This window comes from Cetorhinus maximus, chromosome 3, assembly GCF_964194155.1.
Source record: "Cetorhinus maximus chromosome 3, sCetMax3.hap1.1, whole genome shotgun sequence".
NCBI classification, from domain to species: domain Eukaryota; kingdom Metazoa; phylum Chordata; class Chondrichthyes; order Lamniformes; family Cetorhinidae; genus Cetorhinus; species Cetorhinus maximus.
This window is the reverse complement of record NC_135881.1, coordinates 138906714-138930621: the sequence shown is the minus strand read 5'-3', so window position 1 is coordinate 138930621 and position 23908 is coordinate 138906714. Positions and strand designations below refer to the sequence as shown.

At 41.9% G+C, this 23908-nt stretch overlaps 1 protein-coding gene across 2 annotated transcripts in view; it reads right to left on the bottom strand.

The window, feature by feature from the left end:
* The window catches only part of azi2 (5-azacytidine induced 2), an 80734-nt gene that overhangs the window by 23624 nt on the left and 33202 nt on the right, over positions 1-23908 (bottom strand). For both annotated transcript variants that reach the window (XM_078539045.1, XM_078539044.1), the window contains one exon: positions 10202-10263. In XM_078539045.1, coding sequence (XP_078395171.1) covers positions 10202-10263 — 62 coding nt within the window. The remainder of the gene's footprint in view (positions 1-10201; positions 10264-23908) is intronic.

Sequence of the window (23908 nt, the reverse complement as noted above, 5' to 3'; positions counted from 1 at the left end):
AGTACTTTTGAAGTGTAGCCACTGTTGTAATGTAGGAAACACAGTAGCCAATTTTTGAACAAAACAAACTCTCACAAACAGCAATGTCCTTTCAAGTTATCAACAGTCACAGATTGCAACTCTTTTGAGTACAATCACAGTTCTTGGTTTCCAGGAAACTCTTTCGAGTTACCAACAGTCACAGATTGCAACTTCGTTCGAGTACAATCACAGTTCTTGGTTTTCCGGGAGTGGGACGTGAACCCACAACCTTCTGATTCAAAGGCAAGGGTGCTATGGACTGAGCTACAGCTGACACCTCTCACAAACAGCAATGTGATAATGACCAGATAATCTGTTTTTGTGATGTTGATTGAGGGATGAATAGTGACCAGGACAATGGGATAACTCCCCTGCTCTTCTTTGAAATAGTGCCTTGAGATCTTTTACATATCCAAAAGGGGCCTCGCTTTTAGCTTTTTGTTTTTACCTCGGTTTCATGTCTCATCCAAAAGACAGGATTCCCTCAGTACTGCATTGGAGTATCAGCCATGATGTTTTGCTCAAGCCCTGGAGTAGGTCTTGAGCCCGTAAAAGTTATGATTCAGAGGCAAAAGTGCTACCAGCTGAATTATGGCTGACAAGCTAAAATCAACAGGGAGATTAGTTTTAAGACAGCTAAATACAGTACTTCTTAGCTGAACAGGCATAATAGACACTGTCAGTTCTCTGTAAGAGCTATTCAGCTAGTCCCACTTGCCATCATTATCACCGAAGCTTGGCAATTTTTTTTCTCTTTAGATAATTACCTTTTTGAAAGCCACGATTGAGTCTGCTTTCACCGCACTCATAGGTAGTGTATTCCAGATCCTAACCACTTGCTGCGTTAAAAAAAGTTTTTGCTGAGGTCGATTTTGGTTCTTTTGCCAATCACCTTAAATCCCTGTCCTCTGTTTCTCGACTCTACACCCATGGGTACAAGTCGCACTCTGTGACTTGAGCACAAAAATCTCAGCTGACACTCCAGTGCAGTACTGAAGGAGTACTGCACTACAAGTTTTGAATCGGACATTAAACTAAGGCCTCGGCTGTTCTCTCAGGTGGACATTAAAGACTCCAAGGCACTATTTTTCGAAGAAGGGCCAGAGGCAATAATTATGTATAAACCAACATCACGAAAACAGATTATTTGCTCATTAAAAAAGGCTGAGGGGGTGACCTAATAGAGTTTTAAAAAATTATGAAAAGTTTTGACAAAAGGTAAGCTGAAGAAATCAGAAGGAAACATAAACTGTCTACACCCATCATATGTGTCAATCATAACTGTAGACTCTAGCATACCCACATGGCAATGATCAAAGCTCCACAAATGCAGGAATCCAGTTGCAGAGCAATGACATTTTCTGCAAGCACATCTGCAACCAACTTGCATGATAGAGGTGATGCAGCAAGTCACAGCCAAAGCCATTCCAGCCTTCAAGTTTTTGTCTCAACTATCTTTTGGGCTACCATAGCAAAGAATGCCATCAGTTAATATGCTGCCCACATAAGCCTATTACAGGTTTGATACTTATTCACAGGTCAGCATCTTCATCTTCTTTCGCTTAACAGAAACAGCACATGGTTCTTTTAATGTCAGCACTCTGTTGCACTTCCCACAGTAAAGGGTTTGTGTGGCCATCTGAGTGGCAGGTATGTACTCTTCTTCTGCCTTCAATATTTAATCCTTCAAAACTGTGAAAATTAATTTCTGCAACCTTCTCAAGTTCACTAACCACATCCTCAGGCACAGCTATGCTGTTGCCTGCAACATTGATGAGAGAGAAATAGCTGTTATGAGGTGCCAGACTTCTGACAGCACGCCTTTTTTGGCTTGATGCTCCTTTTCCTTGACATACTAGTTGATAAATCTTCAAGGGGGTTCTATACCGCAGTCTACTGCAAGCCTACCTTCCCTGGTCAATACATGGGTTGGGACTCTTACAGCTCCATATGCTATACGATTGGCCGCATTGGCAACCTCATAAATAAGGCCCAAGTCATTTGCTCACCATGCAAGCTTGATGTTGAGATAGGGCGAATCAAAGACATTCTGTGGGATAATGGCTACCCTGATCAGATCATTTCATGTTGTACAATGCGCAAACTCATGACGGGACCCAAAGCCGCCACGTTCAAGCCTGAAAAGTGCCCAGTCTACCTTGGATTACCCTGCAAGGGCAAGGTATCTCAAAAATTTGGGCAACAGATGAAGCTGGCTGTTTTACGCTGCTACCATGCAGTAGCAACAAGAATGGTATTCACCACTAATAGGATGCTGCCGTCAAGCCAAAAAGGCAATTCTGTCTATCATGAGTAATGTGGTATATGAATTTCAGTACCTGTGTGATGCTAGGCATGTAGGCTGTACGTTCCAAAGACTGGCGGATCATATCAAACAGCACGTCCCTTCCACCGTTTGCAACTGGCAAGGTACAGACCATACTCAACCAGCTCATGCTCGCAAAACTCAAAGCACAATGTCCAACATTAGATGTGATTCCACGACTGAAAGAACATTTGCTGAATAATCCTCAGCATGCTAAGAATTACGCTAAGAACCAATTTAAGATTGTCAGTTGGGCTCACAACATGGCGAATTTATATGTATTGGAAGCTACATATATTAATCACAGAACCACACAGAGGTCCTTTGACCCATCGAGTCTGCACCGACATGTGAGAGACACTTGACTTACCTACCTAATCCCATTTACGAGCACTTGGCCCATAGCCTTGAATGTTATGACGTGCCAAGTGCTCATCCAGGTACTTTTTAAAGGATGTAAGGCAACCTGCCTCCACCACCCTCCCAGGCAGCGCATTCCAGACCATCACCATCCTCTGGGTAAAATCGTTTTTTCTCACATCTCCCCTAAACCTCCTGCCCCTCACCTTAACCTTGTGTCCCCTTGTAACTGACCCTTCAACTAAGGGGAACAGCTGCTCCCTATCCATGCCTCTCATAATCTTGGACAGCTCGATTAGGTCGCCCCTCAGCTCCAATGAAAACAACCCAAGTCTATCCAACCTCTTTTCATAACTTAAATGTTTCATCCCAGGCAACATCCTGGTGAATCTCCTCTGCACCCTCTCCAGTGCAATCACATCCTTCCTATAATGTGGTGACCAGAACTGCACACAGTACTCCAGCTGTGGCCTCACCAAGGTTCTATACAACTCCAACATGACCTCCCTACTTTTGTAATCTATTCCTCAATTGATAAAGGCAAGTGTCCCTTATGCCTTTTTCACCACCCCACTAACATGCCCCTCCGCCTTTAGAGATCTATGAACACACACGCCAAGGTCCCTTTGTTCCTCAGAACTTCCTAGTGTCATGCCGTTCATTGAATACTTCCTTGTCAAATTACTCCTTCCAAAGTGTATCATCTCTCACTTTTCATGGCTAAATTCCATCTGCCACTTATCTGCCCATTTGACCATCCCGTCTATATCTTCCTGTAGCCCAAGACACTCAACCTCATTGTTAACCACCCGGCCAATCTTTGTGTCATCCGCAAACTTACTAATCCTACCCCCCCACATAGTCATCCTACCCCCCCACATAGTCACCTATGTCGTTTATATAAATGACGAATAATAGGGGACCCAGCACAGATCCCTGTGGTATGTGCCACTGGACACTGGCTTCCAGTCACTAAAGCAGCCTTCTGTCGTTACCCTCTGCCTCCTACAACTAAGCCAATTTTGAATCCACCTTATCAAATTACCCTGTATCCCATGTGCGTTTGCCTTCTTTATAAGTCTCCCATGTGGGACCTTGTCAAAGGCTTTGCTGAAATCCATATAAACTACATCAACTGCACTACCCTCATCTACACACCTGGTCACCTCCTCAAAAAATTCAATCAAATTTGTTAGGCATGACCTCCCTCTGACAAAGCAATGCTGACTATTCCTGATCAAACCTTGCCTCTCCAAGTGGAGATAGATACTCTCCTTCAGAAATTTCTCCAATAGTTTCCCTACCACTAATGTGAGAATCACTGGCCTGTAGTTCCCTGGCTTATCTCTACAACCCTTCTTAAATAGCGGAACCACATTAGCTGTTCTCCAGTCCTCTGGCACCTCCCCCGTGGCCAGAGAGGAATTAAAAATTTGGGTCAGAGTCCCTGTGATCTCCTCTCTTGACTCCCTCAGCAGTCTGAGACACAAATTATCCAGACCTGGAGATTTGTCCACTTTTAAGCCTGCCAACACCTCCAATACCTTGTCACTCCCTATGTCAAATTGTTCAAGAACCTCACAGTCTCTCTCCCCGAGTTCGATACCTTCATCCTCATTCTCTTGGGTGAAGACGGATGTGAAGTACTCATTCAACACTCTAACGATGTCCTCTGGCTCCACCCACAGATTGTCCCCTTGATCCCTTATGGGCCCTACTCTTTCCCTGGTTATCCTCTTCCCATTGATATACTTATAGAATATCTTGGGATTTTCCCTACTTTTACCACCCAGAGCTTTCTCATATCCCCTCTTTGCTCTCCTAATTGCTTTCTTAAGCTCCACCCTGCACTGTCTGTACTCCACTAATGCCTCTGCTGATTTGCTTCCCTTGTACCTGCTAAAAGCCTCTCTTTTCCTTCTCATCATATCCTGAATATCTCTGGTCATCCGTGGTTCTCTGGGCTTGTTAATCCTTCCTATCACCCTAGAGGGAACATGTTGAGCCTGTACCCTCCCCATTTCCATTTTGAACACCCCCCACTGCTCTTCTGCAGATTTCCCCACAAGTAGCTGTTCTCAGTCTACCTTGGCCAGAACCTGTCTATTTTACTAAAATCCACTCTCCCCCAATCCAAAACATTTTTTTGCAACTTGTCGATTTCTTTGTCCATTACAAGCTTAAATTGTACCATGTTGTAGTCGCTATCACTAAAATGCTCCCCCACCACCACCTCAGCCACCTGTCCGGCTTCATTTTCCAGAATTAGGTCCAGCACAGCGCCATCCCTTGTTGGACCCTCTACATATTGACCTAAAACGTTCTCCTGTACACATTTCAAGAAATCCACTCCATCCAAGCCCATAACACTATGTCTATCCCAATTAATGTTGGGAAAGTTGAAATCACCTAATATAATTACCCTATTGTTATTGTTTTTACACACCTCTGCAAATTGTGCACATATTTGCTCCTCAATTTCCCGCTGACTATCTTTGGGTCAATAATAAACACCCAACAATGTGGCTGCCCCTTTTTTATTCCTAAGCTCTATCCACAAAGCTTCATTCGATGCCCCCTCCAAGATATCGTCTCTTCTTACTGTAGTAACTGACTCCTTAATTAATGATGCAGTGCCTCCTCCTCTTTTACCCCCTCCCGTCTCGCCCGAAGATTCTATATCCCAGAATTTTGAGCTGCCAATCCTGCCCCTCCCTTAACCACGTCTCTGTGATGGCTGCTATATCACAATTCCACATGTCAATCCTCACCCTTAACTCATCCGTTTTACCTGTAATACCCCTAGCATTAAAGTAGAGGCCATCCAGCCTTGCCTTACTCCCTTGAAACTTAATGCAGCTGTACGCCCTCTGACTTGATTGTTTTACTGTATTATGATGTGTCCCTATTTTGCTAACATTCTGTGTCCCCTCCCCCTGCCGAATTAGTTTAAACTCCTCCCAACTGCAATAGCAAACCTGCCCGCAAGATGTTAGTCCCCCTCTGGTTCAGATGTAGACCGTCCCGCTTGTACAGGTCCTACCTTCCCCAGAAACGGTCCCAGCGATCCAGGAATCTAAAACCCTCCCTCCTGTACCAACCTTTCAGCCACGTATTCACCTGTGCTATTCTCTTATTTCTGTGCTCGCTAGCACATGGCGCTGGGAGTAATCCAGAGATTACAACCCGAGAGGTTATGTTTTTTAGTCTACTACCTAACTCCCTGAATTCTTGATGCAAGACCTCATCCCTCTTTCTACCTGTCATTGATACCAATATGTATCATGACCTCTGCCTTATCACCCTCCCCCTTCAGGATGCCCTGCAGTTGTTCAGTGACATCCCGGACCCTGGCACCAGGGAGACAACACACCATCCTGGAGTCACGTTGACGGCCACAGTAGCGCCTATCTGTTCCCCTGACTACAGAATCCCCTATTACTATTGCTCTTCCTCCCCTCCTGTACAGCCAGGCTGCTTATGGTGCCAGAAGCTTGGCTCTGTCTGCACTCCCTGGAGGAACCAGCGACCTCATCAGCTTCCAAAATGGAATAACGATTTGCGAATGGGGCCCCAGGGGATTCCTGAACTACCTGCCTTTTTCTCTTGGACTGCCTGGTGGTCACCCATTCCCTTCCTTCCTCAAGTCCCTTCATCTGCGGCGTGACCATCTATCTAAACATGCTATCCATGATGCTCTCAGACTCGCGGATGCTCCACAGTGTCCCCAGCCACTGTTCCAGCACTAAAACCCGAGCTTCCAGGAGCTGCAGCTGGTTCTCACTTCCTGCACACATGCTTGTCCTGGGCACTGGAAATGTTCCCGGATTCCCACATGGAACACGAGGAGCACACCACGGCTTTGAGCTCTCCTGCCATGACTTATCCCTTTAAATTAAACCTTTTACATCAATTACTCTGGGGCCCTTCTTTCCTGATCCTCGTTACTACAGAATACACAAACTATAACCCACAAAAATACCTTAAACTATAAGCAATAAAAGTAGTAAATACTTACCCGACCTTACCAGTCATTCCTCTCCCTTGTAGCCTCTACTGCTGCAGCAGGGCAAGACCACTCTCTGAAGATTTAAGAAGTTGGATAGCAAAGAAAAAATGCAAAGAGCACCTCTTACCCTCTGCACCAAATTCCCACTGTGCACCAAATTACCAATACCCACACTCACTCTGGCTGTGTTTCACTCACAATGAGGTCTCTCCCCTGCTCATGCGCAAGCATACTGATATATATATATATATATATATATATATATTAATACACAGGGCTCTATTCTTTGCAGACAGAAAGAACACATACACATATTGCGCCTATTTCAGCTAAACAAAATAAGTGACAGCCATTCGCTGACTCATTCCTCAGGGCAATGCCTTGACCAGTCAAGCTGCTTGGTTTAAATTGCAAACAATGTTTGGCAGTTAACTGTCAGTCACCATCAACTGATGCATTCTCCATGGCAACACCTCTACCAGAGCCCACTTGCCAACCAATCAGCACTCTCTTCTCATACAGTATAAATATGTTGCTTCCCCAGACACTGGTATTTTCTTGCAAGTGTTCCGATGAGTACAAGACAAAAAGCTTCGACAAAAAATTCTCTCTTTTTTCAGCAACACTCAAGTTCTGTACTACCAAACAAAAATCAGTCAATCTTGTAATGTGGTTCATTAACAACGACATACATTCAGATGCAGGGACTCGCTCTCTGTGAAAAGAATATGTTCAAGCCTTGCGCTTTTCCTTGTTTGAATTACCCCAAAACATGGGGAGCCTATCGTTCTCTGTTGCTTTCTCCACGGCAGCGCCTCAGCCAAATAGAGTTGACTTGCCAACCAATCAGAACCCCTTAAGACAATAAAATTAATCTATGCATTTATCCCACAGGTAGCTATTATGACGAAAATAAAGCACAAAGATTTTAACCCCTGCAAAGCAAAACAGCAGTGAAAATAAAGAAAACAGGTGACTTGAAAAAAGTGATTTTGAACATCAAATACTTTTCCATTTGAGAATCTGAATAGATTAGTTATGAAAAATTCCATTTATTTGTTTGAAAAATCATGCACATATTTGTTAAGATAATCTTTCCGCTCACCAGTGTATTCCTCAGCATCAATTTTATTCAACACAGTCTTTATTGCCATCCAAGCCGGTTAAATTTCAGTATCTTAATTTCAGAGGATATCACTCATTAAAAGCATGCAACCTGTTTCACAACAAGAGTGATCAAAAAGGCTATCAGATAAGAGATGTGATTATGTCACAGAATCATAACTTTCAGCCAACACCCAGCCTACTCCAACAATGGCCCGTTTCTTTTGGTCAGCAGTGAAGCAGAGGCATTCGCTGCTGACTGTGTGAAGTACTACGATCCTACCTTGATCGTAGGCTACGGCAGGAACTTGCTCTCCTGGCTGCAGCATGAATTCATCAGGGAAGTCAGTGCAGAGGCCGAGCAACCTAGTGCAATGCTGGTGAAGACCCTTTTGATATTACGTGATGAAGATGTGCCCCACTTGAGGTCTGTGTTCCATTCAACGAGAAATAAATGCTTCTTGACTTTTTGGAATTTCTTATTTGATGGTAGCAATGTAGCTGTGCATAAGTTTTAATTACAGCTCCCCCCCCCCCCACCCCCCACCGCATCTCTTCCCTGCCCCACCCCACTCCCCCCCCGATACTCACGGCTACTCCCCACCTACCCCAGCTCCTCAGTTCTGTCCATGTTGAAACAGCAATTGATTGTTGAGGAGTGGGGGGGAGCAGCCGGGGGAAGCCCAAGGAGGAGTGTTTTCACACTTTTGTTTGTTTAAAAGGATGTGTTAATCTCTCTTTAACCTTCTCTACACCAGGGAACAACACTAGCCTCTCCAGTCTCTCCATGTAACTGAATTTACACCCTCTCCAAGTATAGAAATGAGGCTTGAACCCAGAATCAGTCACAAATGCAAATTAGCAAAATCAATACACTCCACTATACCATGAAATGCTTCTACTCAGAAGACAATTGTTTCTAAATTTTAGCTGTATCTGTATCTACCACAAACGTGTACATATCACAAAATAATATAACACCAAAATACAACTCAGATAAGCTCACGAACCAGTACCTCAAAGACACTTTAGTAAATTGAAAGTTGCTATTGTAACATCAACAACTTCCAGATTTAGCCGATTTGCCAGGTGTTGAATTAAAGAAAGACATCACGATCTTTTAGAAGGAAAATATAAATTTTTCTAAATTGTGGCAATTCTAATCGAACATCAAAACAGCAACTCAAAATAGCAACATTGAAACTCCATGAACATATTAGCATAGTGGGTATGATCCCACAGGACAAACCACTCCTCATAAGACACCAATTGGCACAGAGGAGCCAAAGGATTGCTAGTGTGGGAAATGGAAAAATGCTACAACAATGCAGTAAAGAGAGAGTGTTCTGAGGAAGAAACACAGCATGGGGCTTTGTATTGAAGTCAGACCTGCCTCAGGGGTCCTTGATGCTAAAATTGTTGTACAAAATGGTAGCGTTCCTACTCTAACACTAACATCCCCCATTTCGGTAAGCACAAAATATAATCAAAAAAAATTTAAATGAACCTTTTCATTTTATTCTTTCATGGGATGTAGGCCAGCATTTGTTGACCAAACCCTAACTGCCCTTGAGAAGGTGCTGGTGAAAGCTAAACTGCTGTGTCACTGATCCACATATTGTATGTAACAAAACCGCATTTTTAAAAAAAAGTTGAGCAGATCTAACAGGTTACAAAACACAGAATTAGGACAATCTCACACAGGAACGTAAAAGCAAATGGAGTGAGATATATTTGGTGTCACAACAACACCGACTTTACCAGGTTCAATAACATTCAGCAACAGAGAGGATATTACGTAAAGGAGAATGCATTATCACTTTTTCCCTCCACAGGTCTAAAATACCCAATCCTCATCAGTTATTTCAGTTTTTTGCAAAGTGCCCAGAGGTTTGCAACCAATTCTTACAAGGGAAGAAACAACAGCAAATCTGAATTTTTATGGTGACAGTTTGATCTCAACAGTGCCATGCACTGCAGGCTGCTAGGCACTGTTTTACATTACCTGTTGCTTTTTCTGTCTCTTGCGTAATTCCCCCATTTCCACATCCCTTCAGCAACAGAGATGCAAGTATGTGACCTGCTTCCAGGTTTTGTCAAAGTCATCCAAAAGGAGGCAAAAGTGGATAGGGACAAAAGCACTCTTCAATTTCACCTTTCTATAGGCGTGGGGTGGGGAGTGAGGAGAGGTGAAATATGTCAGGCTGTCTTGAACTGCTAGTAATGTCAACAAAGGGAAGATGTATTGAGTATTATAATGAGGATTTGTCAACCTTGGTGCAAACATCGTAAAGGGCTAAAAACCTGGTCCAGCAAAGAGAATTCTTCATGTAAAGCACATTACTTTTGTCAGCATACACAAAATAATGGCTTCAGCTTACCTCACTGCTTCCTCTTCTTTCAGGATCTCTCTTTTGGACATGCATTCATTCAGGCTTGATTCCTACAATTGAAACAAGCAATGAAATAGAAGGGTACAACTAAATGAAATTTGCTCATGCTATTTTTCAGGATCACAATGAACATACAAATGAACAATCATTCTGCTCCATGCAAAAACACAAGTTCAGGAAGAGCATGTGATTCTATCATTTAACACCTTTCAAATACACCATTACATGTGCAATGATCAAGGGATACTTTTCAATAAACTCCTCCGTTTTAACTGAAAGAAAACAATGTTTTACTAATTTGATGCAGGTTATATTTCACCTTTAGGGCTCAACAAATTAGTTATTAAAATGTTTTATTAACATGTTTCATCAAGTTATTCTGTTTAAGTAACTTATCACCAAAGAACAAAATTCTTCTTCTTTTAGTGTGCTGGTTTGGACATTTACATCAAATTCCTGCAATGCTCAATTTTAATATGTAAGAGACACAAAACTGAACAAGAACCTCTCACCAAAATATCCTGGTAGAGCAAGCCATCAGGTCTCCTGATATTCAACTGTGCAGCTTTTCCAAATTCCTCCTATCTCATTTTAGTATTGAAATTGGTCATCAGTCACATTCCTCACTCAAAAAAATAACAAATTTGTTCCATCGAGAATTATTCTTATTTTATGGGATGAAAGTTACTCCCTGGCAATGCCCAATTTACATGGCTTCCACAATTAATTCCAATGTATCTGACAATGGCATAGTAAAGTCCTGAAGCAACTGTGACACAGTCTGAGCATCTGCTGTGCACTGGGCTCATTGGTTAAATGAAATCATGGCCCTAAAATGTGTTTGTTGTGTCCAAAGCATTGCTCCAGACACCAGGTTCCCATATAAAATGTGTTAAATGAGAATGCCCTTTCTGTAAGTTGGACCCTTTCTCTTCAAGTGTATTTATTTGCTTGAAATTGTTGTACGTGACTGCTCAATTTCTTTCAATCAATTTTAGTGTTTCTTTGCTGTTTTATTGCTCTGAAGAGCAATTTCTTTCTTCAGGGGCTTCCTTCAGCGTTGCCTATATAAAGAGTATAGTTATTCCTTTAGGCAATCTTGTGGAGGAGAAGAGTTATTAGGCAGGCTCTAATAGAAGACACATTTAGTAAAATATCTGAAACATCCAGTGCACGTCAGCCACCTGCAAATATGTCCAATATACTTGCTAAATAAGGCATCATCTCCAAAGACCACAGCCTTACATCAAAACCCATGAATTCAGCAACATTTCTCCCAATGACCTTAAATCGGCTCAGTATAATTGTCAGGCACTTCCAAGAATTAGACATTCTGGGGTGGTTTTTCTTGGATATTACAGGTGCTAACAACACCCCCCGCCCCCCGCCCCAGACTAAATATTGATAATATCAGTGAAGTCATGACAAAGTGTCCAGGAAAGTCCCCAGTGTGGTTCAAAAGTCCTCTTCCAGCCTTCAGTAGCGGGTACTGATGTACTTTCAGGAAAGGATTAATGGTGAATTTAGTCACCACAAATTCTGACAGACCCGTCATCCTTCACTACTAACACTATTGGAGCTTCCCACTCTGCATAATCAACTTTCTCAATTATCTGAAAGTTTCTGTCACATTGAGTAGGGAACTGAACGTGGCTTGAAGAACCTTGGAGAAGCTTCGGCCTTCACAGCAAGATTGGCTTCAGTGTCTATAATAACTCCAAGACCTTCTTTGAATTCATCAGTATGCTTGTCTAACAAGGATTGCAACATGGAGTTGCAATGAATTTTACTTATTTTATTCCAGTCCAGCTGAATTTCTTTTAGTCAGTCCCTGCCCATAAGCAATGGACGATCCCCTTTCACAATGATATGTGGCAACCTTGCTATCTGATCTCCATATTTAGCTTGAACAGACATTTTTCCAAGTATATTCACAGGCTCGCCAGTGTAGGTGCTAAGCTGGAGGAGGGTTTTTCCCAATCGGCATTTCTTGAAAATTTTCTCCCATGTCTTCTCTGAAGCAACAGAAACAGATGCTCCAGTATCAACTTCCATTTCACCATTTAAGACAATGCCAACTTTGTAGTCTTTCATCTAGTTTCAGATCAGGCTGAATGCAATACAATTGCTCTTCCTCATTGTCACTGTTAAGTTTCATTTTCTGTCTCGTCTGGACTCGCATTACTTTTGTGTTTTGTTTCCAAGTGGTGCGTCTTTTTAAACTGCCTGTTTATTTTCAAGAGCGACTTGTTTGTGTGCTCCTCGTAATGCTCTTTTATTGGTGGTATTGCTTTACTGTGATCAGCCTTTGATCTACATGCATGCTGTATGTGTCCTTTTTTTCCAGAAGCAACAATCAGTGGTTTTCCACTTACAGGCTTCTGCATTATACTCTATTCCAATACAGCAGTAACATGTTTGAAAGCAAGTATAGCCCGACTTTATTATTTTAACTTCAGCATTATTAGAATTCGCTTTCAAATCTCCAGCTTGTTTCTCTGCCATTTCTATGCTCTGCACAATCTCGAGCGCTTTCTTCAGTGTCAACTCTTGCTCTACTAACAATCTACGCTGAATTCTTTCATTTCTTAGTCCACAAACCAAGCGATCGCGCAATGCTTCTTCCAGGTAACCTCTAAAATCACAATGTTCCGCTAATTCTCTCAACTCAGCCAGGAACTGGGAAACTGACTCACTTTCATGTTGTTCTCTTCGGGGAAACTTGAATCTCTCGGCAATAATTGTGGATCTGCTTTTTCAAAACGTCCACAAGCTCTTTAAAGCTTTTATCTGCTGGCTTGTCGGGAGCAATGAGATTTCGCAGTAAAAAGTGAAATTTTTCATTCCGATGACTGTAAGAAACTCTGATGCCTGCTTTTCCTCTTCAATCTCATTCGCAATGAAAAACTCTTCCATTTGCTCGACATAAACTACAAAGTCCATAGTAGCTGCATCAAAAGCCTCTAAAGCCCCTAATAATGATGATCCCATTTTTGTCGCCATTTGAAGTGTTTTGTCGCTTCTTAACAACTAAGGATGCACACACAGCTATCTGCTTCTGAACTCCAACTTCCTGTATGAAAAACAGAAAGTTCCTTTGTTCTTTATTCTCCACCAGAGGGCAATACATCCGGGGCTTAGCAGACCCAGCTGTCAGGTTTATAAACAACTCTTTTTAACTAAAATGTCCTTTACAAAAAAAAAGGATAAACTTTGAACATAAACATCACAGTTAACCACGGATGATGCATCTTTTTCTATGCCTTTCTGTCACTCAGCCAACTTTCTATCCATGCTGCCACTACCCTTTTTTTATTCCATGTGCTTTAACTTTGCTGACAAGCCTATAACGCGGCATTTTATAAAATGTCTTCTAGAAGTCCACATACACCAATCACATTACCGCCATCAACTCTCTCTGTTACCTCATCAAAAAACTCAAGCAAGTTAGTTAAACACAATTTGCCTTTAACAAATCCAGTTTTCCCTAATTAATCTACATTTGCCCAAGTGACTGTTAATTTTGTCCCGGATTATTGTCTCTAAAAACTTTCCCACCAAAGAGGTTAAACTGACTGGCCTGCTGTAGTTGCTGAACCAGCAATGCTCCCTTCCTTACTGGGTCAGAAACATACAGATCAAGAAAATTCTCCTGAACACTTCTGAAACTTACCCTCTGCCCTTTACACTATTGCTATCCCAGTCTATAACTGCTCCATAGTTCTTGCACTCTTTGTAATTTCTTTGAAAATTTGTTCCTTTATATCTTTTCTGCTATTAGGTGGTCTATTGAATATACCCAGTAGTGTAATGGTACCTTTATTTCTTAACTCTAGGCAAATATACTGTCCTTCAATGCTCCAGGACATCCTCTCCCTCCAACAATGTTATATTCTCCTTAATCAATGCTACCACCCCACCTCCATTCTTTCCTTCCCTAATATATTATATCTAGGGATATCTAGTACCCAGTCCTGTCTATTTCTGAGCCACATCTCCATGATCATCACAGTATCATATTCCCATGTGGCTATTTGGGCCTGCAACTCACTAACCTATTCACCAAGCTAAATGTATTTAAGTACATGTATTGTGAACCTGAATTAGATCTTCCTGCATTTCCCCTTCATCTGACCTCACTTAATCTCCTGTTATTTTTTATTCTTGTGCTATCTCTCGCTCCCAATCCTTTGAGCACCTGCTTTATTTTTCCTAATGTTACATCCTGGTTCCCAATCCCATGCCAAGTTAGTTTAAACCCTCCCACGGCAATAGAAAGCTAGGAGTTTCATTGAGATAAAACACATCCAGTCAGTATAGGTCTCACCTCCCCAAAAACCGGTCCCAATGTCCCAGGAATTTAAAGACCTCCCTCCTGCACCATCTCTCCAACCACAAGTTCATCTGTTCAAACCTCCTATTTCGATATTTACTAGCACATGACACCAGGAGTAATCTGGAGATTACAGGGAGAATGAGAAGATCAGCAGCAGATAAAGCCAGGTCCAGGAGAGGACCTGTGGAAGAGAGAAAGGAGCAGCAGGTATTAAAGACAAGCCAATCAAGGAATGATGCCACAGGCAGCAAATAGGTGATTGGTTAGTGAGTATTACAGTTTTATTTTTGTTCTTTAAACTAGGGAGGTTGGTGCCAGGGTCAAGGTTGTCACTGAGTGACTGCAGAACATTTTGAGGAGAAAGGGTGAACAGCCAAAGGTCATAGTCTATATTGGTACAAAACTATGTAGAAAGAGAAAGAGATAAGGTCCTTTAACAGATTTTAGGGAGCTACGGAAGAAACCAACACGCAGCACCGCAAAGGTCACAATTCCCCCACTCCCTCTCACTGTGCACACAAACATACGAATTAGGAGCAGGAGTAAGCCACTTAGCATCTCGAGCCTGCTCCGCCATTCATGGCTAAAATCATGGCTGATCTGAATATAACCTCGACCCCACATTCCTGCCTACCTCCAATAACATTTCACCCCCTTGTCAATCAAGAATCTATCTAGCTCTGCCTTACAAATATTCAAAGACTCTGCTTCCAACGCCTTTTGAGGAAGAGAGTTCCATAGACTCACTACACTCAGCAAAAATTTCTCATCTCAGTCTTAAATGAGCAACCTCTTATTTTTAAAGTGACTCCTGGTTCTAGGTTCTCCCACAACATCCTCTCCACATCCACCCTGTCAAGACCCCTCAGGATCTTAAAGGTTCCAATTAAGTCACCTCTTACTCTTCCAAATTCCAGTCAATACAAGCCTAACCTGTCCAGCCTTTCCTCATAAGACAACCCGCTCATTCTTGGTATTAGTCTAGTAAACCTTCTCTGAACTGCTTCTAACGCTTTTACATCTTTCTTTAAATAAGGAGACCAGTACTGTACATAGTACTCCAGATGTGGCCTCACCAGTGCCCTGTATAACTGAAGCATAACCTCCCTACTTTTGTAATCAATTCCCCTCACAATAAATGATAACATTCTATTGGCTTTTCTAATTACCTGATGTACCTGCATACTAACCTTTGTGATTCGTGAACTAGGACACCTAGATCCCTCTGAATCTCAAGAGCTCTGCAATCTCTCAACATTTAGATAATAAGCTTCCTTTTTATTCTTCCTACCAAAGTGAATGGTTTCACATTTACCTATGTTATACTCCATTTGCTAGATCTTTGCCCACTCACTTACCCTATGTCACACTGTAGCCTCCTTACATCCTCTTCGCAATTTACTTTCCTACCTATCTTTGTGAGGTCACCAAATTTAGCCACCATTCCTTCGGTCCTTTCATCCAAACCATTTATATAAATTGTAAAAAGTTGAGGCCCCAGCACTAATCCCTGTGGCACACTTTCTGGTTGGCAGGATGTGCTGAGTAAAGACCCATTTATGCCAACCCTCTGCTTTCTGTTAGCTAACCAATCTTCTATCCATGCCAATATGTTACCCCCTACACCATGAGCTTTTATTTTCTGCAATACCCTTTGATGTGGCACTTTATCAAATGCCTTCTGGAAATCTAAGTATAGTACATCCACTAGTTCCCCTTTCTAAGTGTCCTGCTCTAACATCTTTAGTAATAGTTTCCAACATTTTCCCTATGACAGATGTTAGGCTAACTGACCTATAGTTTCCTGCTTTCTGTCCCCCTCCCTTTTTGAATAAAGGAGTTATATTTGCTATTTTCCAATCTAATGGAACCTTCCCTGAATCTCAGGAATTTTGGAAAATTAAAATCAGTGCATCAACTATCTCACTAGCCACTTCTTTCAAAACCTTAGGGTGAAGTCGACCCAGACCTGGGGATTGGTCAGCCCGCAGCCCCAACAATTTGCTCAATACCACTTCCCTAGTGATTGTAATTTTCCCGAGTTCTTCCCTCCCTTCCATTTCATGATTTACAGCTATTTCTGGGATATTACTTGTGTCCTCTATAGTGAAGACTGAAGCAAAATGCCTGTTTAATTTGTCTGCCATCACCCTACTTTCCATTATCAATTCCCCAGCCACACACTCTATAGAATGAATGCTCACTTTGTTAACTCTTTTGTTATTTAAATATCTGTAGAAACTCTTATTATCCAACATTATATTAGCTAGCTTTCTCTCACACTCTAATTTTTCCCTCCTTAATTAATCTTTTTGTCATTCTTTACTGTTCTTTATATTCTTTCCAATCTTCTGACCTGCCACCCATCTTTGCGTAATTATATGCTTTTTCTTGAAGTTTGATACTGTCTTTAACTTCTTTAGTGAACCACGGATGGTGGGCCCTCCCCTTGGAATTTTTCTCTCATTGGAATGTATATATTCTGTGTATTCTGAAATGTCTGCCACTGAACTTCTACTGACATATCCCTTGACTTGCCAGTTCACTTTAGCTAGCTCTGCTTTCATGCCCTCATAATTGCTCTTATTTAAGTTTAAAATAGTGTGGACTCAATTGTTTCTCCCTCAAAATGATTGTAAAATTCAATCATATTATTATCGCTGATATCCAGGTGTGCCTTCTCTAGGGGGTTAGCAATTAATCCTATCTCGTTGCTCAATGCCAAGTCTAGTGTAGCCTGCTCACTGGCTGGCTTCAGAATGTGCTGTTCCAAGAAACTATCCCGAAAACATTATATGAACTCATCTACGCTACCTTTGCCCATCTGATTTTTCCAGTTTATATGTAGATCAAAATCCCCCATGATTATTGCTGTATCTTTCTGGCAAGTTCCCATTATTTCTTCTTTTATACTCTGTCCTACTGTGTAATTACAATTAGGAGGCCTGTACACGACTCCAACAAGTGACTTCTTGTCTTTATCATTCCTCATCTCAACCCAAACCGCTTCTCCATCCTGGTTTCCTGAACTTAGGCCATTCTTCTCTAATGTGCTAATACCATCATTAAGTAACAGAGCCTTTTCCTAACTTCCTGTCCTTCCTAAATGTCACGTTCCCTTCAATATTCAGGTCCCAATCTATGTCATCCTGTAGCCATGTCTCTGTAATGGCTATCAAATCGTACTTATTTATTTCTATTTGTGTGTCAGTTCATCTGTTTTGTTTCAAATGCTACGTGTGTTTAGATACAGAGCCTTCAATTTTATCTTTTTATTATTTTTGTAGTGTCTAGCTTTATCGGATTTACTCTTAGAACTGTAATCTCTGTCCCTTCCTGTCACAGTCTGTTTATCATTTCCCATATTAATAACTGTCTCTCTTGCCTTGTCACTACTCTTCGGTTTACCACACCTTCCCAAAATCCCTTGCTCCCACTATTCAGTTTAAAACCCTCTCTACTTCCCTAGTTAGTCTGCTCGCAAGGACACCAGCCCCATCACGGTTCAGGCGTAGACGGTCCAAATGGTACAGATCTCACTTTCCCCAGTACTGGTGCCAGTACCCCACAAACCAGAACCTACCTCTCCCACACCAGTCTTTGAGCCACGCATTCATTTCTCTAATTTTATTTGTTCTATGCCAATTTGCACACGACTTAGGTAATAATCTAGAAATTATTACCTTTGAGGTTCTGCTTAACTTGGTGTCTAGCTCGTCATACTGACTATGCAGACCCTCCTTCCTCATCTGCCTATGTCGCTGGTACCTACATGGACCATGACCACTGGATCCTCCCCCTTCCCATTGCAAGCTCCCCTCCAGCCCTGAGGTGATGTCCCAAACCCTGGCACCAAGCAGGCAACAAAGTCGTCTGGACTCTCGCTCTTTGCTATAGAGAACAGTGTCAATCCCCCTTACTATACTGTTACAGCCACTACATTACTTTTTGCTCCCCCCACTTGAATGGCTTCCTGCACCACAGTGCCATGGTCAGTTTGCTCATCCACTCTGCAGCCTCCACTCTGCAGCCTCCACTCTGCAGCCCCCACTCTGCAGCCCCCACTCTCATCCAAACAAGCTGAGATAACCTCAAACCTGTTGGACAATTGCAGAGGCTCACACTCCTGCACTCTGGGTCCCCTTACCTACCTCACTCACAATCACACCCTCCTCTGCCTGGCCACTGACCAAATCAGAAGACCCTATCCTGAGTGGTGTGACTGCCTCTTGGTATAAAGCATCCAGGTAACTTTCCCCCTCCCTGATGTGTTGCAGAGTCTGCAGCTCAGCCTCCAGCATAATGACTCTGAGCTGAAGTTCCTCAAGCCGCAAACACTTGCTGCCAATATGTTTACCCTGGATCACAATGTTATCCAGGAGATCCCACATGCTGCATCTTTGACACATCACCTGTCCTGCCATCCTTAATGTGTTTTAAATAATTACTTAATTATATTAACCACTTATTTAATGTTACTTTCTTATATATTTTATTAACTTTACCACCAAATTGTGTACTATTTTAAACATTAGAGATAGAATAGAACTTAGCAACTTTCCAGATACTCACCAAACAGAGCAAGAACCAATTTCTATGGGGTGAGAAAGATAGAAAGAGGAAACAAAATCCCTTCTCGCCAAACTCCAAGTCTTCACTCAGTTAGTTGGCTGCTCTGCATTTGCCAAGGCTGCATTAAAGAGCCTTGAATTTATAGTAAACTGAACTGGGGCTACATTACCAGGTTCAAGAGGTGTCAGCTGTGGCTCAGTTCATAGCACCCTCGCCTTTGAATCAGAGGGTTGAGGGTTCATGTCCCACTCCCAGAAACCAAAAACTGTGATTGTACTCGAAAAGAGTTGCAATCTGTGACTGTTGATAACTCGAAAGAGTATTACCAGGTTCAACCAGTTAGCTAATTAACTACTCAGCTCCTACAGCTGAGGGTGAGCTCATCTTGTCTAAACTGCAAGAAAGAACAAATTTAGCCTGCTTACACAGCTCTTTCCAGTTACTGCTAATTACAGACTAGATTAGATTTTAAAAGCAAAATGTAAGCACAAAATTAACGCTTAACACTCCCCTCTCACCAAACTCCAAGGGCAGGATTTTGCCCTTGATGGGGGTGCTCGGCGAGGGCTGGGGGGGGCGGCTGGGCAGCCGACCGCTGCCCACGATCGGCTCCACACTGCGATTTCACGCGGGCGGGCCAGTTAAGGCCCGCCCTACGTGGATCATGAGCAGCAGCGCTGAGCAGTGCCTGGGCGGGCAAGGGGAGGAGAGAGAGTGGATCTGTCGTGCGAAAGAGCGCTTCAATCTCTAGGGCACGGAGGTGCCTCAGGGAGATTGAAGCAATTTTTAAAAATTAATAAAGACAGTAGAAATTTAATAAAACATGTCCCCTCATGTGACTCTGTCACATGAGATGGGACATGTTTTTAATTCTGAAATAAAGTTTTTATTTAATGTTTATTTGCTTTAGGAAACCTCATCCCATTCGTAGCTGAGGTTTCCTAAAAAATGTAAAGGCCGCTTGGCCTTTTCGCCTGCCGCCGACCGTAAGGTTGGATGGGCAATGTAGATTTGAATTTAATTAGCTTGTTAATAGCCTTAATAGGCCTTTTAATTATTGACGGGCACGCAGCCGACTCCGGTGCGCACCTGCCAAACGAAATATCACACGAGTGCGCGATGACGTCGGGATGCATGCCCAACATCATCATGCATCATTTTACGCTCAGGCGTGTCGGGCGCACACCCGCACGCCAAGTGTAATATTCTGCCCCAAGTCTTCACTCAGTCCGCTGCACTCCGTTTGCCCATGCTGTCACCTGTTAAGTATAGCCTTCACCCACAAGCAGATACAAATGGAGACATGTGTTGGAATAAGAAATGAGAAAATATGTATGTGACCCAGTACCCAATGTAGCAGCCACCTTGTGCGAGTATGTGAACGTGCAGAATGTTCAATACTTGCTATTTGATAGCATGCTTGGTGTTTGTTGCTTGTCACATTTCACGGGCCACAGGACAAATGTATGTTACGCCAGCAATACAGAATGCTCCGGTGAAACATCATCATGCCTGCACATTTGCATGGCATATGAAAAGTTGCCAGAGTGCTGCACCAAGCTCACTGATATGTGCTATTAAGAATCGCTGCAAGACAACATCATAAAATTGGATAAAATTATCAGGTCATGCTTATCTTAGCAACCTTCCCATGAGCAGAAAATTTCTTCCGCAACTGTTCCCAGGTTCTGTGCATAGGTGAAAACACATTAAGTTGTTCTGCTACTTCCACCTGGTACTCTTCAGTAGAAGGTTGTCTACAGTTCTATAAAAGGAACCACTCTTTCCTGGGCTTCCAAACTGCTTCACTGGGTAGAACAGTGCTTTGTTACCTTGCACCAGCCACTTCATCCATACAAATTTAATGGTGACCAGTTGATGCCAGATAACTCACACTCTTGAACTGCTGCTGCCCCCAGAACATCATGCACATTGAAACAGTATAAGATAGGGTAGTGGCTGGGAAACAAGTGCTGTAAAGTGCCCATTATTCTGAATGGAAATGATGTATTCGGGAGTCAGTACAGATCAAACACCAAGGATGCTTTGAAACAATTGCTATGATGAAAGCAAGTTAAACATGGCAAAAAAATGTAAGCAAGCAATAAGTGAAAAAAAGTCAAATATGTATATTATCCTTCAGTTGCTTACGACAAAAGAAAAAGAACAGTCAAAATGACCACAATGAGACTTTTATTTAAAACTAATGGGAAGTCAATTAGGTTTAAAATTCATCAAGGACCAAGTGTTCCAGGAGTCCTTCACTCAAAGATGGTGGATAATCACATCCTCACATGGATATTGATGAATGAGCAAAAACACTACATTTTGGAAGAATGCAGAGACATGCACAAGGAGAATATGCAGCAAAAATGATCACCCTCTCCAGTGCCAAAATAAACCCATTTCTCAAAACAAAAAAAAATTGTTGATCACCACCCAACTGTCTGGGAAGAAGAGGGTGAAAACCAAGCAAATTCCACTTTAGTGGTTTAGGGAAAAAAAGAGTGTACAGTTGGTTCTGTTTTGCGACACAAGGCCATTAACACCTTTGACAAAGAAATGATTTGTAATGTGCTTTTCCCTTAGCAAAATTCAAAAAAATGAATTTAGTGTGCAAAGTTATTCTTATCCCAAATGCTTAACACACAAAACCACAGTTATTTACTTAATCACCCACACTTCACCTATGTCACCATCGACAGAAACTCCCAGCTATCTATGACACCCACACAATCACTCACATTTCCACACAAAACACCCACATAATCATTGACCTTTGTCTCACACTTTCACCTATTTGAGCATTTGGATTCATGCTTTTATAGAAATATATGCAATTTTATTCGATTCATTTCCCAAACTCACTGCAGTAATCAGTAATAATAAAAGTTAATAATACAGTTATCAACAGTTTCTGTTGAGGGAACCAGAAATTTAAGATTGTAAACGTGTTAAGTAAACAACTGCATCAAACATGACATTCAACTATCTGTCACAATCTAACAGCAGCAATCAGTGCAATGTTTAAATAAGAACTATTACTTGAAGCTCGTGGCGGGCTCACAAACTGCTAATATCTTAAGACATTTTTATACTGTTCTTCAGCTGCCAGCTTCTGTTGCTCATCACTCCCTCAGCCAGTGCCACATCGGTGCTACATTGCCAGGATAAACAACACAGATGTACTCTTGAACAGCCAGTGAAAGGGTGCATTACAGTGAATCTGCTCATGGCAATAAAGGCTTAGCAGAGAGATCATATGCTAAAGGGTGCATGAGTGTAGGCTACCTATGGCTTCAGGGATCCATAGCTGCTCAATGGGGTTGCATAATAAATGGGATAGGCTTTTTTTTGGTAAACAAGCCAAAATCAGTTGTCAGACAGATACTGGAAGAGTTCAGCTACATAGTAGTATGAGGACTACCAAAAAAGTTCACTCAAGGAAGCCCATGACATCCTATTGCAGGACATCAGAGGATAAACCATACAATGCAAACATTGTTAAGCACTTTCATTAGTTACTCCAAGAACATGCTGAACAGTATAAAAATGAAAACTAAAAACAGAAAATTCTGGAACTACTCAACAGGTCAGGCTGAAGCTGTGAAGGGAAAATTAAGTTTAGCATTTCAGATCTTAACTTTGTTTCTCTCCCCACAAATGTTGCCTGTGCAGCTGAGTTTATCCTGCATTTCCAGTTTTTATTTAAGGTTACCAGCATCCGCAGTATTTTACTTTTGTACTATTATGATCAATGTCACCATATGGGAAAACTGCACGATCACATTAAAACAACATTGCAATTCTTATCCATTATTAATAGACCTTGCAAGTAGATGGGCATAGTTATTGTAAGCCCCATGTTTGTCAGAAATCAAGCATTTCAGCCATGGTAGACTATATGTCTATGTTTACACCATGAGGATACTCACTTAATAGATAGAGACACATTGGTCAACACTTTGTTTAGAATATTTTTCTAACTGGGGGCTAGTTTTATGCTTAGTCAGTCATTCACACATGGCCAATAGCTTCAGTCCACCCTGTTCTGTCATCAAATTAACTGGTAGAGACTTAATGGCATACTGACTCCCATTCTGTGAATACACACTGAGCAAAATGCCAGTGGATTAAAATTTTGTCATTTATTGTTGTAGAGAAAATTAAAAATTCTCCAAGAATCCATAGGCATTTCCTTTTGTATTACTATACAGATGCTGAGTGCAACGTCTGTTAATGCTAATCAGAAGTATAGTCAGAGAAGATCAGTGAAAACATACATGTGCTTAGATTGAAAGAGGACCTGACTTTAGCTGAGTGCACACAGCAGAATTTGCAGGAATACAAGAAAGCTATGATCCAAATGCCAGACCAAGAGTACCAGATGAGTCCAGGAATGCTAGTTCTGCTATCAGTGATACATTACAAGCTCACTCATTGGATTTGTACACAAAGTTGGAAGATGCAACGAGGTTGATGACATATCAAGGGACTCAACTAATTACAAATCAACTGGGTCTGCCATGTGAATGCTAAAAATTTAACCTCACCAGTGATAAAGTCACTCTATGCAGCACGGCTACCCAAGGAGGCTGCATAAGGGGAGATTAAAGACTTCTTATATTCAATTTCTTACTCCCCAAGTTCAAATTATTAATATAAATTATGAATGACTCCAGCACTGATCCTTGTGAAACACTGCTTTTTAACTTCTTCCAATCTGAATATCCACCCTTTATCTCTACTCTGCTTTCTATTTTTTAGCAAATTTAGGCAATCCGTTC